This window comes from Eptatretus burgeri, chromosome 4, assembly GCF_056783735.1.
Source record: "Eptatretus burgeri isolate ZD-2024b chromosome 4, Ebu_testis_v1, whole genome shotgun sequence".
NCBI lineage: Eukaryota > Metazoa > Chordata > Myxini > Myxiniformes > Myxinidae > Eptatretus > Eptatretus burgeri.
This window is the reverse complement of record NC_140964.1, coordinates 1502707-1526356: the sequence shown is the minus strand read 5'-3', so window position 1 is coordinate 1526356 and position 23650 is coordinate 1502707. Positions and strand designations below refer to the sequence as shown.

At 45.8% G+C, this 23650-nt stretch overlaps 1 protein-coding gene across 5 annotated transcripts in view; it reads right to left on the bottom strand.

Annotated features, from left to right (window-relative positions):
- LOC147027319 (nebulin-like) overlaps nucleotides 1-23650 on the bottom strand; it is a 247279-nt gene that overhangs the window by 180040 nt on the left and 43589 nt on the right. For all 5 annotated transcript variants that reach the window (XM_085876653.1, XM_085876654.1, XM_085876655.1 and 2 more), the window contains exons 25-27: nucleotides 6556-6663; nucleotides 5947-6258; nucleotides 342-548 (exon numbers count right to left, since the gene is read on the bottom strand). In XM_085876653.1, coding sequence (XP_085732779.1) covers nucleotides 342-548; nucleotides 5947-6258; nucleotides 6556-6663 — 627 coding nt within the window. The remainder of the gene's footprint in view (nucleotides 1-341; nucleotides 549-5946; nucleotides 6259-6555; nucleotides 6664-23650) is intronic.

Here is a 23650-nt window from a genome sequence, read left to right as displayed (position 1 = left end):
ATATCGTTTTTGAGCCCTATCTCTCAATGGTGAAGAATCACTTTTAAAATTCTCGTGGTCAGATCCGGATTTGGATCTTCACCACAATTGAATAATTTTTTCCTTGCCACACACCCAACGTGTCCACCAAGTTTCATCCGAATCCGTTCTCAACTTTTTGAGATATCTTGTACACAAACAGACAAACAAACAAACAAACAGACAGAAAGGGGTGAAAACATAACCTCCTTCATCTTCGGTGGTGGAGCTAAAAAGAAAGTTATTCCCACGATAAATAATGAAAGAAATACTGACAAGTCTAAAAAGGAAAAGAAGAGCAAGGCAAGGTGTTCTGCACTCACATCACTTGCGTGATCATAGGCATTACGAGCCATGACCATCTGCGGCGTGTCCGTGACGCTGGTGAACTTAATGGAGTCCGGAGGCTGCCGGTACTTTTTCTCATTGAGAATGGCTCCGGCTCTCTTTGCCTTTTCCACGTCCACTGAGCCCAAAGGAATCCATCCTGTTCCTTGGAGCCAATCGTTGAAGTCAGCCTTGTACAGATGCTGTTCAGGTACACGCAACAACTTTCAACTCAGCAAAATGCAGGAGCACGAGAGACGTTGTGCAGTTGCTTACACATCGACTTATTTTTCCTTGGAATGCCACATTTAAGCAGTCATGAATATGGGGTTTGAAGCCTGGCTCCACAGCAAGTGTTACAAGAGATGCTCTGAATGTATACCCAAATGGGGCCATGACCCAAACGGCCGAGTGGTTATTGGCTGAATAGAAAAATTTTCCCCACTTTCTCACTCCGCGATGCCAAATTATCCAAATGGCAGGAAAGGAATCGTCTGCACATAACGGATTTCTTTTTAAATTTAATAATTAACAATTAGAGGTACATTCAAAGTACACCGCTCCCACGCCAAATAAATAAATAACAAATCCTCCAGTGCGCGACATTGCTGAGGTGCCTTTGGTGGCCGGCGATGCCATCGTGCAGCACAGGGACACAGAATTGGGAGGTAGCAGTGCAGAATACTTGATTGATTAATTGCATAATTTAAATCAATAAATAGTAATCGTAAAATGATTAATTTCTTAAATCAAATGGCTCATGGCATACCAAAACCACCACCGTTTCATCCAAATCTGTAACTTTTTGAAAATTAAGTAATTCATCAAAAAAAATGAATAATTCATTGATTAATTGATTAGTCAATAAATCAAAAATACTCTTTTATAGCCAAATCACTTGTTCACTGTCATGTCCAAATATCGGCTTCGGAACTCAAAAGGTGCCTGAGATATCGCCCAGATGAGAAAGAAAGAAAATAAAAAAGAAAATCGATAATAATTAAGTATTTAATCAATTAATTGATGAAGCAAAAAATAAAAATACCGTTATTGACAAAGCACAACTTCACTTTTGACCCCAAATTTCAGCTTCTTAACTCAAAGGTTGGCTGAGATATTGTTGCAGAAATGGACCCTTAGTGGGTTATTTAATATAGGATTAGCCCAGATCCCCCCTTAAATGCATGTTTAGCCAGGTTGTTTGGTAATCGGACGTTACATGTGTGTCAGGAGGTGTAGCAGGCTGTCCAGTGATTGTACAGTGGTGGTGTACCGAGAGGTGCCTTGCTTCTTTTTCCATCCCCCCCTTCTAACTAGCCCCCGCCAAGCACTTTGAGAGCGTCGGTCGGCGAGACGTGTCGGCAGGCCATTGGTGGAGAGTGGCTGCGGACTGGAGGGATGGACCAATCACGTATCCCCGGAGGCGCTCCAAGAGAGCGAGCCCCGGGAAGGCAAGGAAGAATCGGCTGGTGTCGAGTCTGCAATCTGCTGTAAAAGGAACTGGCTGCTTTGTTGGTCTGGGAAGGGCTTTGTGAGTCTGCGATCAGCTTCGTGAAAAGGCCCGCCCAGAAAGGCAAGAGGAACTGCATGAAGGGAGTCGGCGATCGACTTTATGAGGAGGTCATCGAAAGGTTCATCCGGAGTCCAGTCACGGAGCCTCTGACTGTCCTTACTCACTGCACGGCTCAACACGTCTTTCATCCCGTCGATCCGCCTGCGGAGCCCAACACCCCGATTTGGCCTAGTCTGGTGAACAGGCCAGGCCTGGATTCACATACTGGACCTTGGAGAAACCAGCTAGAACCCACCAAAAAACTGACTGTTTTGTGCCGTCGACCTTACAGGGGCTGAACGCGCCGAAGCTGGTGCGTGAGCGGTGCGACAAAAGGACGCCGCCATCTTGCCACACGGCGTGCTCAAGCTTGGGCGCTCGAATCCGTTGACATCGGCTTCGCACGAGCCGCATTCGTGCCTTTGACACTTTCCCCTCGTCCATGAGGCATCAACAAGTACTCTGTGTCTTGTCTGCATGTTGTCTGAGGTTTATTTCACTAGGGCCCCCTTCGAAACCCATATCCATAGCTCCCCCAGTTAAGAGCGGGTTATAGATTAATTACAACGTTCGTGAATGCTTTGCTTGTGTCGTGTTCCCTGAGGTGGCCCCAATAAATCTGGCTGAGTTATACGAAAGTTGCCGCCTTGAGTTTATTCGTGCCGCGTTGAGGAACAATTGTTCAATTTGCATATAAAACCAAACGGGCTACGGACTGGCAGACTTCGCTCGGTCTCTGACAAACCCAGTCTGTAACCGGGGTCTATTTCCCCAACTGGTAAGGCCCAGGTGTACGTTGGTATCGTGATCCGAGGCACGTAACCCGAGGCCTGTGCCGAACTAACCGGCGTTATAATCCCGGAGACGGCGGTGCTGTTAAGTGACGCCGAATCTTCAACATTTGGCTGTCAAGAGTAGGGTGTGAATCCCGCCACCATCGGAATCTATAACAATATCACCTGGACAAACAAACAGACAAACGAAATTGCTCATTGAGCAAGGAATTCCCGGAATAACTTTGTCATATCTCCATGATCTCTGAAAAAACAAAAACCTGGAAATCAATTTGGTTCTTATAAGTCGATAATGCTACTGTTTAATGAGTTGTAGCACTTAGTTTGGTCATGATCATAACTTGGAAGTCAATCGGACTTGAAATGGCGTTTTTATCGCAATTTGAAAGTTTTGACGCGAACCCCCCTGACCGCTAAGAAGGGTGTTGGTGTGACACCCCTAATGAGACATATGTTTGGATGCAGTATTGAAAGATGCACATTTTCGATTTGGTTTGAAGCAGAAACGACCATTTTAGCGGACGTTATTGCAAAAATAAGAATTTCGGTTTTTAGGTGACCTTGACCTTGACCTAGATTCACCAAAAACGACAAGTGTCTAAGTTTGACCATGGCTGACGTCTGTACCCAGTTTGGTCATGATCGCTGAAACGGTGTGGCTGCGACAGGGTAAACAAACACACAAACAGACAGACAGACAGACAGACACACAGAATGACACACACAACCGACCAACATCATTGGCGAAATCCGAAGGATTCCGGCAAATTAACAAACACGGAGTAAAAACCGAGTACTCCCTTTCTTTGGCGCCCGGCGATGATGTCATGCATCACCTGGATATGGAATTGGGAAGGAGAGGTGTATACTAACAAACCAGAATAGCAGTAATAGTAAGTAATTACACAAATCCGCATCCCCAAGAGGGTACAATTCCCGACAGACCTTTACATGACACATATAGAGGATACAAATTCTCCTTTAACTACTGTGTAAGCCTGGCTTGCATACATAGCATGAGACACTGATAATGGGACCAAAGCATCAAAGTAACATAAAATGGAAGATGGGTAATGTAACAAGGACAAGGACAAGGTGAGGGTGAGAGAGGGGGTGGGGTTGAGGTTGAGGTTGATGAGATGGTTGGATCTAGCCTGCTCGCCGGTAACACTTGCAGATTACTGTCTTCGTGCAAGTTAGCATGTGTGCAGGTAGATCGAGATGCACGAACAGGATGGTTCCGGGACGGGAGTTGGTGTGTGGTGGTGATACCCGATATGCTCGTGCTGGAGCACAAACAGGGTGGTGCTGTATGGTGCTCGCTCATGTTTCTTTGTTATTGGCATTGTTCTCCAACACCTACTGCACCCACATGTACTTCCTCTTTGCTTGGCATCACTCGTCTACCGCAACAACCGCTAGGCCATTGTTTGAGGGTGAGGGGGAAGGTCAGCTTCAATAAGTTCAGTTGGAATGGAAGGAGAGGTTGAGTAAAAGGGAGAGGGTATAATCAAAAAAAGTTGGGCTGGAAAGATGGTAGACACAGTGGCTTATGGAACTTGTGGGACGAAACTGTGGCTTACAATGGTCAGTTTCACGTGTATCCAAGGCAAAGCCCTCAGCACTAAAAGAGCCAATAGAGCAATTTCAAACAGTGGCTGTTCGTCTTTACATAAATACATCACCATCACTACCCTTTCCCCCCCCCTCCCCAGCCCTCCTTCACCCCCTACCCATGCACGTAACAATACATTCCACATTACAAGGCAACTCATGAGATACAGAAGAATGCTCTTCTATCCCTTTGTGGGAGATGGCTAAATTGAGAAAATAATCATTGAAAATACACCCGTGCGGGAGTGACGGTCATCTCTGCGAGAAACAAGCATGAGTTCCTGTTACTAGGGTGTAGTGTTCTCGGGTCAGGAGGGATTTTTGGCCAACTTTGAAGTCACGTGACGCGAAAACGAAAGCGAATATCGAAAATCCGTCCCGACCAAATCTAGATATTGTCCCATACATTCATATGCCACAATCAAATTCAAGATCGCTTGAGAAATGTAGGAGGAGATAGAATTTGAAAATCGTCATTTTCGCAACTTCAAAGGCCTCGTGACCTTGACCCTGACCTTCGGTGACCTTGAAAGTCATACCATCGTGTACGTCTCATCGACCTCTATCAGGATCACTAATGATCAGATCTCCCGCTTCAACTTCATTGTGAACGGACATCGAAACCCATATTATTAGGTCATGCTCGAAGAGATGACCTAAAAAGGGAAGAAAAGAGAGTATATGAAAGAGGGAGGAGGTTATCGGGGATTGTAGAAGGAGGAAGAGAGGGGAAAGGAGGTTTGGAGGACAGAAATCAGAGTGCAGGGAAGACACAAGCATGGGGGCATACAAGGAAGAGGAGCAAACAACAATTTAGCCTTTTGTGTGTTATAAATAATAAATACATGGCTTCGAATACGGACATGTTGACCACGCTTCAATCAACGGTGACGATCACAAATGATGACACCAACTACACACTGTCCAGCTCTCCAGATGGCGGTCCCCTTCCTCTACTTAGACGGTGAAACAAAAGTCAAAATTCAAAAGCAGAATTATTGGCTAACCTCATGGGGGATATAGGTGTGTGTAATCTCACCTTATGCTGACATGTGAAAAACAGAATTCACCTCTTAGCCATAGAAGCAACGCCACGTGGATAAAACCAGACCCATGGGTGTCACCAATTCACATAATAATTAAGAATAAAGGGATGTCATGGGTCCTGTGATGGCTCAATTGCTCGCGCTTCTGCATGGTAGTCTGTTGAATGCAGGCTCGGACACCGACCCCGCGAGGAAAGCAATGGGAAACTTCGCAGTGTAATAATTATGGAATAATAGTCTCTGAGAAGGCCAGTGCGAGTCGAAACTCTTATCTTTCAGTTAATAAATCCTTTGTTCATGCAGTGTATTGGTCTGCCGAGTAACCATCTCAGCAGAACCGATACTTTGGCAACAGAGGACGATCATGGTTGATCGCCGCATTAATCGTACAACAGTCAATGCCAAGACGTTTGAATGCACTCAGTTTTCATCCCGGAAGTGTCCGCGTACAGTTGCCTCGCGACACCAAAAGAGACGTGTAAAGACGTCCATCGTGCTCGCATTTCCAAAATAAATAAGTCAGTGATGCGCCAAAAGACTCCATTGCATGTTAAAGGTGCAAAAGGTACAACTGAGTGCGTTTGATTGTACTTACATCACTGCGGAGATTGTAGGCCATCTTGGCCAGCTGTGCAGCCATGTTGTCTGGTGGCATCACATACTGGTGAACCAGGTGCTTGTAATCAGCATTGCTGGCCAAAGCCTGGGCCTTCTTTGCTAGCTCTACGTTGATCATGTCTAGCGGAGTGTGGTATTTCGTCTTCTCCTTCTCATACGCCTTCTTGTACTCACGCTCACTCTGGATCTTTGCGACTTTCATGCTGTGAACCAGCTTGGGATCATCTTCAAGGCTCAGGGCTCCGATGTGATGTCCTCTTTGCTTCTCATAGGCCTGTTTGTACTTGTACTGAAACACAGGGCAACGAGAAGAGGAGGGTCAGACATAGTGAGATATAAGGAACATTGACACAAAGTGTTTTTTTGCAAAATTTGAAATGAAGCAGAAAGTGTATGGATCCTTCAAGTTCAACTCGGAACTGTGCGAGATTAACAAATTCGCTTTTAAATGGCTGCCAAATCCAAACGCTGTTGATTACATTTTGCATTTGATTTATGGCCCTACGATCCTTTTAAATGTGTTGCAGAAGTACAGTATTTAAAGTGAAGATTTCAGATCAACATTGACGCCAATCCATAAACGTACATCACTGATGATGTTTCTTGAGGCCTTTGCTACTCTGATAGGGATGGCATCAGCCCTGAGGCTGTGACCCTTGTCCTTTTCCTGTCGCCACTTGAGCTTGTAATAAACCTGCAATGGAAAAATAAACAACACCGATTTTAAAGCATCATTGAACCAAGTACAAGCATTCCAAAAGTATTCGAGGTGAGCATCAAAGATTAAAAACATACGAGAATCGTATTGTGCATCAACGATGTTTTTCCGTGGTCGCTGTGTGATATCACCATTGCCGTGAGTAACACAAAATAGCTATTCCAAACGGCCATTAAAATCAAAATTAAACGTGTACAATAATCTGAATGTAGATAAGATAAGGGACAGGATACCAACAGAAAAAAAAAGTCCCAAGTTCAGGAATGTACGGTCCTGCTCAGCAAGGTGAAGATAACTCGGAAGAACGAGTTGAAGTCGATGAATGATGAGGTTAGCACGAGTGAGCGGCCAAAATAAAGACAGCACACACAGCTAGTCAGTCTTCTTCAGAAGCAAAAAAAAACTTCTACATCCAACTGCTCATGGAAGGAAATCTCAGACATAGCGGACTTGCCTTTGGGATTCCCGGCCTCATTACAAAGTCATTCTGGTGTCTATGAGACAGGGCACTGCATCAGTGTTTAATTCCACCCTTTGAAGGGGCATTAAGCCACACGTCCCATTTCCGAGTATTCACTTGCAGACTTTAAAATTTAAATCACCATAATAATAGATTACAATGATTATGGGACTTCAACTCGAGTTGGTGTTGATAACCACGATACTGTACAACGCAGACGGATATCTCTATATCTATCTCTCGCTCTCTCTGAGATGCTGCGTAGTATGCAATTTATTTATCGTTTGTGCTTGGCATTTCAAGACTTTTGGATCTACAAAGATCATTAAAACTTTTAACACGAGAAGGGCACTCAGGAGAGCACATACCTCTGCCACGCAATACCTGATCCACGTGAACATATCGGGCCCAATACATTTTTTGAAATATCATGCTATATCTCGTTTTTGGCCCTATCTCTCAATGGTGAAGAATCACTTCAAAATTAAATAATTATCGTATCCAGATCCAGATCCGGATATTCACCAAAATCTAATCAGTCCGTCCTTGTCACACACCGAACATGTGCACAAAATTTCATCCGGATCCGCCCATAACTTTTTGAGATATCCTGTACATAAAAAGATAAACAAACAGACAGAAAGGGGTAAAAACATAATGTTACGTTTGAGGGGGCGGGGGGGGGGGGGTATGCATTCAAAGGGTAATTAGGATGTTTAATTAGGTATGCCATGCTGTTCGAGTTTACCAGGATCTCGATGTAATAAGTAGCAATTCAGTGGTGATAAGTTGTCTAGTAAATGTTCATTTCTTCAAGGGGGAAATGATAATTGTCACGTAATTAGATAGGGACACGGGATAGGGTAAGTGTGTCTGCGTAAACCCCTTTTGGTATTCTCTGGAGACTGGCCGTGACGTCACAGGACAGTGCAGCGGATGGCTCCGCCCCGTGATCACGATTGGCGGAAGGCGATGGCGGTGGGCCAATAAACGGCTCGATTGGAAGTGACGAGGACCAAGGATAAAAAGGTTCTGTTCGGGGTCGAAAAAGGAAGAGGAAGAAGATTACAACCAAAAGATCGTGTTTTTTTGGTGTGGAGGCTGTTGCGCGAAGAGCGTCCTTGTTGTTGTGCTGATTCGATCGTGTTCTTGATCGTGTCTTGGAGCCTTGCTGAGCCTCGTGCCTCACCTTGGTTGGCTCTGGGGTTCTGCTGGCTCGGAGTACGGGGTCGAACGGCGGGCGGACGTGCCTCCCTCTCCTGCTCGCAACTTGGCGCCAGAACTGGTTCCCTGGCGGCTGTGAGCGGACTTGGGCCAAGACCAGGAGGTCGACAGCACCACGGTTTCTCCTGCCCCCCTGACGAGAGCAAGGCCAGCTTGTCCGACGCCGATCCAGGGACAGTTGCGTCCACACCACGGTCCAGCCTGACCACCAGAAATAGCTACGTTGTGTGTGTGTGTGTGTGTGTGTGTGTGTGTGTGTGTGTGTGTGTGTGTGTGTGTGTGTGTGTGTGTGTGTGTGTGTGTGTGTGTGTGTGTGTGTGTGTGTGTGTGTGTGTGTGTGTGTGCGTGTGTGTGCGTGTGTGTGTGTGTGCGTGTGTGTGTGCTTGGCGCCTTAGAGGGATTGAGAACTGAATATTCATTGGAATTGTCTGTGTTTTCCCCACGCCCGATCCCACACCATCCCGTCGAATCGCCCCGGATCCCTCTTCTTGCTGAGTCTTGTTATTTCTGGTCAATAGTAAAAACAAATGAACATCATCAACTCAGTGAAAAGTGACTCGTGCCACCTTCCTCGTCCCGTTTGCGGTAGAGCGATTAGAACCGCCATGTTTGGGTTATAAATAAATAAACCGCCTCCATCGTTTCGGCTCATTCTACGTTGGCGGGACTGTTCAAGTCCCGTGGACGTCACATTTGGTGTCAGGGTGTTGGATGTTCGAACCCCTCTAAATTATATACCAAGATTAAAATCTCGCCACGAATTGGAATACAAAATTACTACAGAAAAGTGCGCGAGCGCGGGAAAATTTTGGCGGGATTTTTCAAATTTAAATTCAAAACGGGACTTCTGCACCATGGCGGATGTGCAGATGTTTGAGGAGGAAGGCCACGTGTCTGGCAGTGAGTCGGGGGAAGAAGGGAGAGACGGGGGTAGGGTTGGAACCTCCCCCATTCCGAGCGTGGACCGTGTTTCATCGCCCGTAACGGAGCCGGCAGCGCCGGAAACCGGCGCGATGTCAATCCAGACAATGTTGGAACGTTTAATAGGGGACATGACGGTACAAATGGCAAATCAATTCGTGACACAGAGGGCAGAAATGACAGATCAATTGGGGGTAATGGGGGTACAGTTGGGTGCACGGATTGATTTAATGAGGGATGAATTGGGGGAAAAGATGGAGAAAATGAAAACTGAGATGCAGGAGTGTGTGGATGTTAAATTGGGGGAAATACAAAGCAAATTCGAGGATAGATTGGAGGAAACAAAGGTAGAAATTACATTGGAGGGGGAAAATATACGGAAAAAATTGGTAGATAAAATTGATGCAACGAACATTCGGGTTGATAAAGTGGATGAAAGCCTGGAACGTCATCGTGCCTGTGTGGATGCTCGTATGCAGCTGCAAGTTGAAGAGTGGGGAGAGCTGAGGAAGCAGGGATGAATTTGGCGGAGGAGGTAAAAGGATTGGAGGCTCGTTTGGACGAACAAGATAAAATTATGAGCCAAGATGAAGTCTTGGATAAAGGCCTGGTAGAGCCGTCTTTTGTAAGTAGAGTGTCCGGGTTGGTTGAGGAGCAGCTACAAACTCGCGACGGAGCCTTGGAGGAGGTTGTGCGGGCCCAGAAGATCCTGCGGGAAGAGGTGAATCGGTCCATTCAACGTTTGGAACAGGAGGCAAAATTGACCCATGAGACCCTCACCACAAAACATCTTTGGCCACAGTGGGCTCCGAAATTGGATACGCAGCCACAAGGGTGTTTGATCCCTGGGCTGGATTCAGACAAGGGAGAAACTGGGAAGCGGGCCACCGTAAAAGTGATCCCCCTGGTAAATTTCGACGGGTCAGGGAGTGTTGAAGCTTTTCTGACGCAATTTGAGGGCATTTCCCGACTAAACGGGTGGAATGAGCAGGAACGTACAGGGAATTTGGTGGCAACGTTGCGGGGATCAGCCGCAGACATGTTAAACGTGATCGCGGAGGGGATGTTGACCAGCTCCTACATTTGCGAGGCGTTGAGCCGTAGGTTTGGGTTCGCGGCAAACTGTGATCTGGTGCGGGCTCAGCTCCAGCACCGCAGATTAAAGCCGGGTGAGACAGTGCAGGAGCTGGCACAGGACATTTACCAATCAGTCAGGATCGCGTATCGGGACCTTACAGTGGAGGCGTGGGACAGACTGGCACTAGAGAAATTTTTAGCTGCTCTTCCTGACCCTGAGGTCCGAGCGCTAGTGGAGCTACAGGATCCACCCACCGTGCACCGAGCGGCCGAGTGCGCGGCCAGGCTGGCCTCGTGGAGTCGGCCGGGTCGGGTGCCCGAGAGGCCATCGGTGACGATCCGACAGGCGGAGATCCAGGATCAGGGAGGGGGGCTGGGAGAAATTGGCATTACCCAAATGTTTCAGGAAATTTGCTAGAAACTGTCAAGTTTGATAAAGGGTAATTCGGTAGTTAGTGCGCCAAAGCGGCGGGGTCCAGCCCAGCCAATAGAGCAATTCGATTATGGCCGAGGGGGTCCGGAACCGGAAGAGACATTACACCGATACCCACGGGGGCCTTTTATGGGGAGTTGTTTCCGGTGCGGGCGAAGAGGACACATGCAACGATATTGCCGGTACCCGGCGATGGAGGGACCCTCCAATAGACTTTTAGACTCGGAGAGGGTGAATCCTCCTGCTGAACCGCCAGGTCTATCCGAGATGCCCTTTCATAGGTCGGGTCCGGAGATCACTGTCAGGGGTCCGGGAGACTAGATCGGGCTGAGCATATACGGCCATGCTCGGCTGCTGAGATTGTGGCGAAGTGCCCTCCTTTGGTGGAAAAAAATGAATTGTGGGAAAATTGGCATGGGTTTGTAAGTTCTGCTGGGTTTTAGAGTGACAATCGGGACAGTGGGTAATTGGAAACAAAGCGGGCACGAGTGGCTGTCCAATGGCTGGTGCGTGGATCGGGTGAGGAAAAGTGCTGTGTGAGTTGTTTTAAGTTAAGAAGTGAAATGTATGGTGCACACATTGATTTTTTATTGGACATGGTGTGGTAACAGGGAAGGTCATGGTCGGTGAAGTGTTAGAAATGCAGGTGTCACATGTAAGGCCGATGGGGTGGGGGAGTCATGTGGGTTTTGTGGGTGGGGATGATGTGCTTGTCCACAGGGATTGCTGAAGCTCACGGTGAGTGTGAATTGCGACCCCCTTCAAGGAGATTCACCACCTGGTGGCTAATGGTGACAGTGTCTGGAGGCAACTGGGAGAGGGTCTGGTTGGGCGACCAAGGCGGGTAGGACCTTGGCGACCCAGGAAGGCCAGAGGAGCCAGTGAGACCCCTTCCAGAGTGTTGTACGGGATTAGAGCTGATGGCTACCAGGGGGGTGGGAATCAAAGGGAGCGGGGCGGAGAAACGTCCGGGTTGGACTAAAGCTTACCTGTGGGCATGGTTGCACCTGAGATGCCCCCATCATCTTGTGGTAACCCACCCCACGGCCACGACGGGATTCAGCCTGCATGATTAAAATGAGGACCATGACCTAGAAATGTGATGATGACCATGGTGTGAGTGTTGTGAAGATGTGTGAGTCCCACTCGATCCCGCACAACTTGACAGGTGCAGCAAGGGCATGATGTCCGCATAATTTTGGGGCAAGCAAATTTGAAAATTGGCTCCCCAGGTAACGCTGGGTCTATTAGCATCCACTGGGGGAGGCGGTCAAGTGTAAATATCCAGTGAAGTGTCGTTAAGGCTTAGAGTAGGAATGTAAAGTATAAGTGTTGTGTTTTTGTGGAACCTTTTGTTTCCCCTCCCCAGATCACTGGAAGAGTGCTGGGCAAGGGCGATGATTCAGAGGATGGAGTGCAACTTCGCTCAGTGCTCTCATGTGATAAAATAAAATAAATAAATAAATAAATAAATAAAACGAATGATTGTTTAGGCGAGGATAAGGCCATAAGGGGGTAGTACATTAAGCAGGATAGGTAAGTTAGCTGCGACTCGCTGCCCATTGCCCCTCCTACTTTATTTCGTTAGGTTAATTAGGTGTGAGTCAGTAAGTGTTAAGGTTGGTACGGTACCGCCTGTGATATACCTTGCAGGAGCTGCGGTACCAGAGGAGGGGGCAGTTACGTTTGAGGGGCGGGGTATGCATTCAAAGGGTAATTAGGATGTTTAATTAGGTATGCCATGCTGTTCGAGTTTACCAGGATCTCGATGTAATAAGTAGCAATTCAGTGGTGATAAGTTGTCTAGTAAATGTTCATTTCTTCAAGGGGGAAATGATAATTGTCACGTAATTAGACAGGGACACGGGATAGGGTAAGTGTGTCTGCGTAAACCCCTTTTGGTATTCTCTGGAGACTGGCCGTGACGTCACAGGACAGTGCAGCGGATGGCTCCGCCCCGTGATCACGATTGGCGTAAGGCGACGGCGGTGGGCCAATAAACGGCTCGATTGGAAGTGACGAGGACCAAGGATAAAAAGGTTCTGTTCGGGGTCGAAAAGGAAGAGGAAGAAGATTACAACCAAAAGATCGTGTTTTTTTGGTGTGGAGGCTGTTGCGCGAAGAGCGTCCTTGTTGTTGTGCTGATTCGATCGTGTTCTTGATCGTGTCTTGGAGCCTTGCTGAGCCTCGTGCCTCACCTTGGTTGGCTCTGGGGTTCTGCTGACTCGGAGTACGGGGTCGAACGGCGGGCGGACCTGCCTCCCTCTCCTGCTCGCAACTTGGCGCCAGAACTGGTTCCCTGGCGGCTGTGAGCGGACTTGGGCCAAGACCAGGAGGTCGACAGCACCACGGTTTCTCCTGCCCCCCTGACGAGAGCAAGGCCAGCTCGTCCGACGCCGATCCAGGGACAGTTGCGTCCACACCACGGTCCAGCCTGACCACCAGAAATAGCTACGTTGTGTGTGTGTGTGTGTGTGTGTGTGTGTGTGTGTGTGTGTGTGTGTGTGTGTGTGTGTGTGTGTGTGTGTGTGTGTGTGTGTGTGTGTGTGTGTGTGTGTGTGTGTGTGTGTGTGTGTGTGTGTGTGTGTGTGTGTGTGCTTGGCGCCTTAGAGGGATTGAGAACTGTATATTCATTGGAATTGTCTGTTTTTCCCCACGCCCGATCCCACACCATCCTGTCGAATCGCCCCGGATCCCTCTTCTTGCCGAGTCTTGTTATTTCTGGTCAATAGTAAAAACAAATAAACATCATCAACTCAGTGAAAAGTGACCCGTGCCACCTTCCTCGTCCCGTTTGCGGTAGAGCGATTAGAACCGCCATGTTTGGGTTATAAATAAATAAACCGCCTCCATCGTTTCGGCTCATTCTACGTTGGCGGGACTGTTCAAGTCCCGTGGACGTCACAATAACCTCCTTTACCCTCGGTGGTGAATGTAAAAAAAAAACAAGCTCAAATGAGCTAAGATCCTCGTCCTCTTAGTGATGACGTCATAGTTATCAGTTATGTATCAGGTGTGCGGTAAATTATCTCTAATGCCCTATTCGATTCCATCTGAAGTATTCAAAAAGCTTGCGTTGTTTCGGAGATAATTGTTTATGCGATTTCCATTGCGATATTATGACGTCATAACTTTTTTCTTGGAAGAATTTCCTCAATCTGAGATGGTTACTGTCTGCGTGTGAGCTTCCTGCATGAACATGTCAAGTTTCAAGATGTTCTGATGAAAAGTCTTGGTTGTCAAATAAAAAATTTCAGAAAATAGTGATGACGTCATAAAACGAATATGACGTCATTGTGATGCATCAGATCTGCGTCAAATCATCTGTGCAAATGCCCCGTTTGATTCCCGCAAATAGAATTCAAAAAGCTTCCCTAGTTTCGGAGATAAATGGTATAGGCGATTTCCATCAGCGGTGATATTATGACGTCATAACTTTTTTTCTAGGAAGAATTTTCTAAATCAGAGATGGTTACTGCCTGCACATGGACTTTATGCATATACATGCCACTTTTCACGAAGATGCGATAAAAACTCTGGACTGTGAAACAAAAAATGTGAAAGTGGATGGGGGGGGGGGGTTCTAAATGGTCCTTTCGAAGAGACATAGTGAGAGTGTGAGATTTGTCTGGATTGAAAGACATGTTCCACGTGTTGGACCAGTTTGTGATTTTATCCAGATCTGCAGTGAGCGAAGAAGCTGCTGCTTGCCGGTCTGAGGGATGACAGATGGTACGGCAGAGGGTGGAGTCGTCGGCAAAGAGAAATAGAGGATTTTCCAGAGAGTCCGAGAGATCATTGATGAAAACCAGAAAAAGAACAGGGCCCAGAACGCTACCTTGAGGAACTCCAGCCTGCACAGGAAGAGGGGATGAAAGAACTCCATTTAGGGCCACACGTTGACTGCGACGGGAGAGGAAGTCTGCGAGCCATGAGTGGAGATGGCCTTGAATACCATGGGAAGAGAGTTTGGTGAGTAGGGCAGGGTGCCAGACTGTGTCAAAAGCACGTGATATGTCCAGGGATACGGCTCGGATTTCCTGTCTGGCATTGAGGACCTCCATCCATTGATGGGAGAGCAGAAGCAGCATATCCAGGGTAGAGTGACCTGGTCTGAATCCAAATTGATGATTGGAAATCAAGCCATTGGAGAAGAGGAAGGATTTCATGTCTGAAGTGATGATGGATTCCATCACCTTGCTGATGATTGGGAGAAGGCTGATTGGTCTGGAGTTGCTGCGATCTGTTTTTGCATCTTTTTATGCAGGGCAGTGATGTTAGCAGATTTTCAAGCAGATGGCAGATGACCTTGAGCAAATGAGAGGGTGAATAGAACAGAGAGAGGGTGAGCAAGAGCAGAAGAGCAGGCTTTGAGGACACATGGGCTGATGCCGTCTGGACCGGTTGCAGAATCTGAGTCAAGGTTTGAAAGCAAGCTCTCCACCTTGTCAGGAGAAAAGGACACAGAGTCCAGGGACAGTTGGGTGCGACTGGGTAAGGTGGGTTGAGAAAGTGATGGGTTTAGGACACAAGATTTAGCTGCAAACACCGAGTTTAGACATCCAGCTTTATCACGTGTGGAATCAGCAGTGCGGCCATTTGAGGTAAGGGAGGGGATGGGGGGGAACATACACCAGAAACAGATTTGATTAAACGCCACCAGGATTTGGAGGAGGGAGAGAGGTTTGAGAGTTCAGACTTGAGATGAGAAAGATGTTGTTTTCTGGCTCTCCTGAGGGTAGATACACACTTGTTCCGAGCTTTATGGAAGGAACTGAGATTGCCCTCAGTTGGGTTTGCTTTCCATGAGGAAAAGGCAAGTTGTTTCAGGACAACTGCCTCGCCACAAGCTTCAGTAAACAAAGGGCGGGAGGAAGGGTAGGACAACTGAACACGAGAGGGGATAAATCTGTGCATGAGGGAGAGCAAGTTTCTTTGAAAGAATTCCCAGGATGAGTTGATGTTGGAGAAAGTAGGGATAGGAGACCAGTCTATAAGTTTGAGGGCTGCTTGGAGACCCTGCCAGTCGGCTTGAGTGAAATGCCAGACTCGACGGCGGTGAGATGGTTCTCTGATAACAGTCAGAGAGATGTCCACCTTGACAAGGACGTGGTCAGAAGAACCGATTGGAGTGAAGGAAGAGCAGCAGATATTGTCAGGGAAATTTGTCAAAATCAGATCCAGAAGATATGGAGTAGCATTGGTTGAGATCCGGGTTGGGAAGTTGACCGATTGAGTCAATCCTAATGAGTCGCAGAAAGCTTTTGCTGAGGTGCCATGACAGGTGGGAGAGGTACCCACAGCTGGCCAACTGGCGTGATGACAATTGAAGTTTCCACATAAGAGGAAGAGAGAGTTTGGATGAGAAGATAGAAGTTGGTCCATGTTTTCGGATAGTGAGGTGTAGATGGAGTCATCACTGTTTGGTGGACGGTGCAGTACACATATAAACATGAGGTGGGAGTGGAGGGGAAGCCGTAGCCAGAGGTATTCCTGGGGGTGTGGGGGAGTGAGAGCAGTGCATGGAGAGTGAGGGATTGAGTCTTTGATGAAGAGAGCAACTCCTCCACCAGGACGAGGCTCAGGTCTGTCATACCGGAGGAGGGAGTAACCAGGAAGAGATACTTGGGAGTCAGACACGTCTTGGGGGAGGAAAGTTTCTGTTGGGCAGATTATGTCTGGGTTGTCAGTGGCAACCTGTATGGAAAGATCTGAAAGGTTTGAGTGAAGGCCCCGGATATTTGAGGTCCACACTTTTAATGAAGAGGTAGGGGAGGAGGTTTTGGGTGCAGGGGGTGGAGGGGGAGGGTAGGACAAGGGACGAGGGGGGGGAGGTAAGGAGGGTTGTTGAAAGAGTGTAGGGTATTGCAGAATAGCTAGGGGAGGGGGCCGAATGAGGAGGAGAAAAGGCTCTGTGGTGCTGGGGGAGAGGGGGACAAGAGACAAGGAAGAAGGCAGTTGAGGATTTGAGGAGGTGGAGGTGAGAGGGCAGTGGAGGGAGGGAGCTTGGTTTATGAGAGGGGGGCAACTTTGAGAAGGATGAGTGAGGGGGATGAAAGGTGGGAGAAAGGTGAAGGTGGAATTTTTGAGAGAGGTGAGAGGGAGGCTTGGAGGGAGAAGAGTGGGATGGTTGCTTTGAGAGTGAGAGTGAGGGGTGAGAGGAGTGAGTTGGCACTGAAGTTGGAAAAAAAGAATGGTTGATGGAAAGCGAACATCCATGGCAAACTGTGGTTTTTAAAAGTTTTAGGTCATAGATGAGATTTAACACAATTCTTGATGGATGCAATGAAGGCGAATTCAGAGAAAGGAGAGAAGAAGCGCTGTAATAGTTGGATTTTTTCTAATAGGATAGTCTAATAATAGGATAGTTGTAATAGTCTAATAGGAATGAAGGAGAGCTCGAAATGAGAGCAGTGTTAAAATAGCAGAAGAGTCGTGCATTATGAAACAGTAAAGAGTACCACATGTGTGAGAGAGGAAGATGAAGCATTATAAGATCGTTTTTGTTGTTAATATTGTTTGAGAGAGTTTAACAGATTAGGTCATGGAAGTGTAGAAAAAAATCGAGGAAGAAGACGAGGAGTAAGATAAGAGGAAGAAGAAGAAGCAGAATCGGGAGAAGGTCAGCGTGTTGTTGTTGTTGTTGTTGGGTATTTTTTTTAATTTAATTTTTTTTTTTTTTGAGATAAGAAAGAGATTAGTTGGGAGAATGGGGGATGTTAGGAAAGTGGGGAGAATGAAAATTGAAGGTAATGGGGAGGATAGAAATTGAAGGTAATGGGGAGAAAAAATAAAAAATAAAAACAAACAAAAAAAAAAACGATCGAACACTGAGTGGAACCGGTCAGCCTCAAGCACCCGGTAAGAACGTCGACAAAAATACTCATAAAATAGCACGATTTTTTAAACAAAACCGAACTAGGAACACACAGTAACATGTAGGTGAGAAAATTAAACAGTTAAAACGGGACAGATAACGACCGGAAACTTAACTTTGAGAACGTCAGCAGAGAGCCCCTCAGGAGACCTCTCGTCGCTCCAAACCCAGAACCGGAAGTTTAAATTTTGTATCCACTGATAAGTCAGATCTGAATCCGGACCTCAACCAAAATTAAATTGGCTTGTTCTTGTCACCTACCGAAATCATTTATCAAGTCTTGTCATAACTTGTCCACAACTTTTTGAAATATCATGCCATATATCGATTTAGGCCCCATATCTCAATGGTGAAGAATCAATTTAAAAATAAAAAAAACACATCTGGATCTTCATCAAAATGGAATAAACTTGTCCTTATCACACACCCAACCTGTCCACTACATTTTGTATGAATCCGTTCATAACATTTTGAGATATCCTGCTCACAGAAAGAGACAGACAGACAGACAGACAGATGGGGGGGGGGGGGGAACACAACCTCCATTCACCTTCGTTGGTGTCGGTAATAAATAAAGAAACACAGAAGTGATTAATAAAATGGGGTGTCTTGCATTTGACGCACTATCATTGTGTACCATTATCATTATCGGTTAACTAATCCCAAGAGGTGAACGTTATGGATGAGCGAATTTGATAAAAGTCAAAGTGATCCATCTCTATTTCCAAGTGAAGGGAAGGTGAGAGAGGAGGAGGAGGGGTGATGTGAGAGTGGAGGGGCGAGTGAAGGCGAATAAGAATGAGAGAGAGCGGAGGGGAGGGAGAGTGGTGTGGGAGAAGAGTAGAAGAGAGGAGGGGAGAGAGGGGGAGGGTAGAAAGGAGGGGAGGGAGAGTGGAGGTGGGAGGAAGGGGAGTAGAGGGGGAGGAGGGAGAGTGGAGGGGGTAGGGGAGAGAGAGGAGGGGAGCAGAATGTATTCAGTCATGTGTCGCTTGTAAAAACAATTTTCATATTCAAACATTAAGGTTATCAAAAAAGAAGTTACAGAAGAAGCCCTGAACACTTTTGATCATAATTTTCCTTTTCCTTGCCGAAATAAACAGTTAACAGCGAAAGGGGCTTCCATGTAATTTGCTTTCCCCCTCGCAACTACATCCGGAACTGGTCTCTAAGGCGAAAAGAAAGGGGAATTTCGTGCATAACATGCTGCCACTGGACTAACAAGGGTTATACATTTCGTCACTATGACTATTTATAGGCACGATGATAGCTACATAATTGTTACAACGGATAAGGCCGCTAATAATTTTGTTGTGGTTTGTAAAAAGTTTTGGGTGGAAGGTTTATTAAGAGAGTTGGGCAACAATAAGGTTACTTTCACTGGTATAAGAAATATCATATATGTTCCTTGTCATAAGTCACTCCAATATATTATTTCTGAGCATCAGGAAGTTTTAGTTAATAATTTCAGTATTAAATGTAAAGAGATAAATCTTTGTATTCCTCAGCTTTTCTGGATCCCGAAGCTTCATAAGAACCTGTACAAGTATAGGTTTACAGCAGGTGCCAGGCAGTGTTCCACCACACAGTTATCAGTTGTAGTTAACTCAGGATTACAAGTTGTTGGAGAACAAGTCAGAAAATATTGTTTAGCAATTGAGAAGAATTCTGGTATTAACACTTTCTGGAACATTATTTCTTTTTTCGAGTTCGAAGATATAATTGGACGTCTCACGATCAAGTCAGTCGAAGTTGTTGATTTTTAAACTTTATATACAAATGTAGATTTAGTACGAGGGAGGGATTCACTCTTCGAAGTGATTGACAAGGTTTTTAACTCTTTTAATAAGTTTTTATTTAAAGATAGAACATTCTTCTCTAAAAAGAAATACTCAAGTATTCATTGTTTGATCAGCAGAAGTTTAAGGATGCTGTTAATTTTATTTCATAATTTTGTATCTTTTTGTGGGATAATGTTTCAACAGGTTAAGGGTATTCTCATGGCTGGGAATTGTAGCCCCCGACTTGCAGACATTTTTCATATTTTCTGTGAATTTTCATTCATGCAGAAACTGATGAAGGAGAAAAATTAGGATTAGCTAAAATATTATCTCATACATATCGTTATATCGATATTTGTGTGGCTTACCATAATTTTTTTGATAGGCAGCTTCACAAGATTTATCTAGATAGCCAGATTGTAAACAGGAGAGGTGATGATTAAACAGTTGCTGCATTATCTAGATGTGTTGGTTAGAGTTGGACAGAATGGCTTTAGTACAAGTGTATATCATAAAGTTGATGATTTCAGTTTCCCTGTCGTCTTGTACACCTTTTCAGGTAGCAATGTACCAATTAAAACGGGGTACAATGTCTTTTCATCTCAGATACTGAGATTTATAACAATTTGTTCAGTGAAGAATGATTTTGTGAAACGTGTTGAGTAGGTTTTTTCAATCATGTTAAACAGAGGATATTTAGCCGATTGTTTGATCAGGTCTTGTGAGAATGTCTTTAGACTCCATCATCACCTTTTATTTAAGTTTGGTTGGTTTTCATGCAAACAAGTTCCGACTGCATTGCATTTGATATAATAAGAATCTTATATATTATTTCCGAGTTTGTGATTTCGTGTCGCGCTATCTTCGACTTTGTTCTGCGCTCGAGTAACGTGATATTCGGCTTACATTATCTCAAAGACCATATGAGGTGCATGGTACAAAAAAAGTGAATAAAATGGTTCTGAAACAGTGAAATTGTGCCAAAAACGGTTACTGTATTTGGCTTTATGGTGCAAATTATACCAACTACAAAACAAGGGTTCCAAATGACAATGCTATAACCCAAAATATTGTGTATCAAGAAGTACTTTGAACATTGTATTCCACTTACTGCATTAAAGTAAAATTACTACCGATACTCTGCATCAGTTCCTTTCTCAAACACACCCACCCCAACATGTCGCGCAGAGCGTGGGTTATGCTAGTTAATTAATTATTTTAGTGAAGTAAATTATTTAATATTATTAGTTAAACATATATATATATATATATATATATATATATATATATATATATATATATATATATATATATATATATATATATATATATATATACAGTAGACTAGGCGCAAGTCGGCAGCGTGTAACTCGTCACTTCGCCTAAGTCGGCAGCGTCAAAAAGTCCCGAATTTATCTCATGTTAAGTCCCTATGAATAAAGGGTCATCCCTCTGTAAGTCGTCATCTCTAAGTCGTCACTTCGTCTAAGTCGTCAGATGTCCGTTCCCACGTAATGGAAACTCAAGTAAATTACCACTCCTAACTCGTCACATGGAACTGCTGCCTCGTGAGTGTCCCGATTTCATGGAATCGTGATGCTCGCTCATTGGTTTACACCGCCAGTGATAGGCTATTTATAACTGCGTACACACGTTGATCGCACTGCAGGCAGGACAATGGCGACTAAGCGTAAGCTTACAACTAAAACCTACCAAGAAAATACGACATTATCCAGTTTTGCGAGGCAAACCCACTGATGAAGAAAACAGCCATAGCTGAGAAGTTGGACATCAAACGGCAGACATTGAACGATATCTTGAAGAATAAGGGCATGATGTTTGGACAAGTGGAGAAGATCGCGAGGCCGGTGGTAAGTGTGAAACGCGTGTCCTTTGAAGATGTCGATGACGTGCTCATCATCTGGTTTCGGCAAATGTCGGCTCAGCCAAATATTCGGTTGGACGGTGAAATGTTGCTGCTGAAGTCACGTAAATTCGCTGCGGACCTTGGGCATGATGATGCCGAGACCTTGCCGATGCACTGGATAGACAGATTCAAAGTGAGGTGGGAATCGGGAAGGTCAAGAAGTGCGGCGAATCAGGCAGCGTGGATTCGGCAGTGGTGCACGACTGGAAGGATGGCAAATTGAAAGACCTCTTGGAAAGGTATCAGCCTCGGGATGTGTACAATGCCGATGAGACTGGGCTTTTCTGGCAGATGCTGCCAGAAAAGTCTCTGGGGTTCGTTGGTCAATCCCATCATGGTGATAAGCAGGCGAAGTTGTTGTCTTACAGTTGTTCATTATCTTTACTTTTGATAAACTGATTCATGAATTCCATCTTTGCTTGATCACTTTCCAACTCACCAATGAACCCCCACCTATGCCCCGAGGATTGTGTTTTCCTTTTGGTACAATAGCCGGCTCTCACACATACGTGTCCAGGCCACGCACGACTTCATCCTTCACCCCACAGTCATCATGAATGTTCGCATACGCGTAAGTCGTCACATTTCTAAGTCCCGATGGTGACGACTTACGCCTAGTCTACTATATATATATATATATATATATATATATATATATATATATATATATATATATATATATATATATATATATATATATATATATATATATATATATATATATATATATATATATATATATATATATATATATATATATATATATATATATATATATATATATATACACACATACATACATGTATATCGTTGCGGGCCAGAGACCGGTGGCGAGAGCGACCACTCGGTGGGGAAAGTTACGTCGATTCCTACCGGACTCTCCAGAATTGTAGGGAGTCGCTCTCGGATAACTCCGTGAGCCGGCAGGTCGCTGAACCGACCGTGGATGCCAATTTCTCAAATAGCATAGGGTGTTTTTGTGTAGAACCAATTTACCTAATTAACTACGCGATTTCGACTTCCGGGTAACCACACCCTCGGCACGTCTTGCTCGAAACGGGTCACTCTAACGACTGCAGTGGAGCACCAACTACCGACTACCAACTCCGGTTCGGGTGCAGTCGAGCGGAACTGCCAAAGCCGTGCCGGCTTGGATGAATGGATTATCGGGTATAAAAACCCGGCTAAAACTCAGATCCAAACCATGCTGGACCAATGAAAGAAAGGACGGAAACGAACTGGGAACATTTCTCATAATGGTAATTTCTTTGCAATACAGAAGACAGAGCAGGACTTATCGTGGATATGCAAGCAAGAATTTACAATGATGGAAAACACTTCACAGTTCTACTAATAAGATGGGCCCACACACTCAGACAATTTATTGAAAGATCCCCGCAGCCAGAGAGGGAGAGACGAGCTTGGGGTCACAGTTCAAGGGGGTACCTGCACATTGAAGGGAGGGAGTGCTCCGTGGTGCAGCACCTGCTATTGGTCGTGTGGCTCAGCTCACAGTCACACGCGTGGGGCTCGTGCCCGTGGAGGAAACCGAGCGGGGCAGTCGGAGTCCCAGGGCGGAGATCAGGGTCGCGGACGGGACCCAGGAAAACTCCACGAACGCCAGCAAAATGTAGAGTGCACACCAACCAACTTGCTCCTCCAAAAGAACTCTTGTTCCTCTTCCAAGAGACTTACTCAGAACCAACGACCGAGCCCCCTCAGAACTCCTCACTGAGGATGGCATTGTACTTTTATGGACCTCCCCAAACGGGGCGGGGGCTGGGTGGAACAGATGTCACCGTCTGCCCTGATTGGACGGGGCTCCCATGGGTCCGCCCTTTCTGGGCAGAGTTTTGGCCATGCTGGGGAAAACCCCGCCCCCACTCCACGGTGCCCATACTCGGCAAAAAGAAGTTACGAAGTTTGTGGAAGCCGAGAAGGAACTGCCAGAGATTCTGCCTCGGACAGCGAGTCGCCTGTTCGGCGAGTGAAGCGCTTGTTCATTGGTGTTGTCGGTTTGTTTGTTGGATGGTCTTAGATGGTCTGTTGGATGATCGTTGGATGGTTCGTTGGATGATTCGTTGGATGCAATAACCTACCTAAAAGAATATCGCAACGCACACCTTTGATTCTCCCACTAGACAAAAGGAAGGGACCTGTCTCACATGAACTTAACGGAATAACTGACTCTTGCGACATCTGTATGTTTGAATGCATATGGTTTCCAGATCCGTAACAATATATATGTATATATATATATATATAT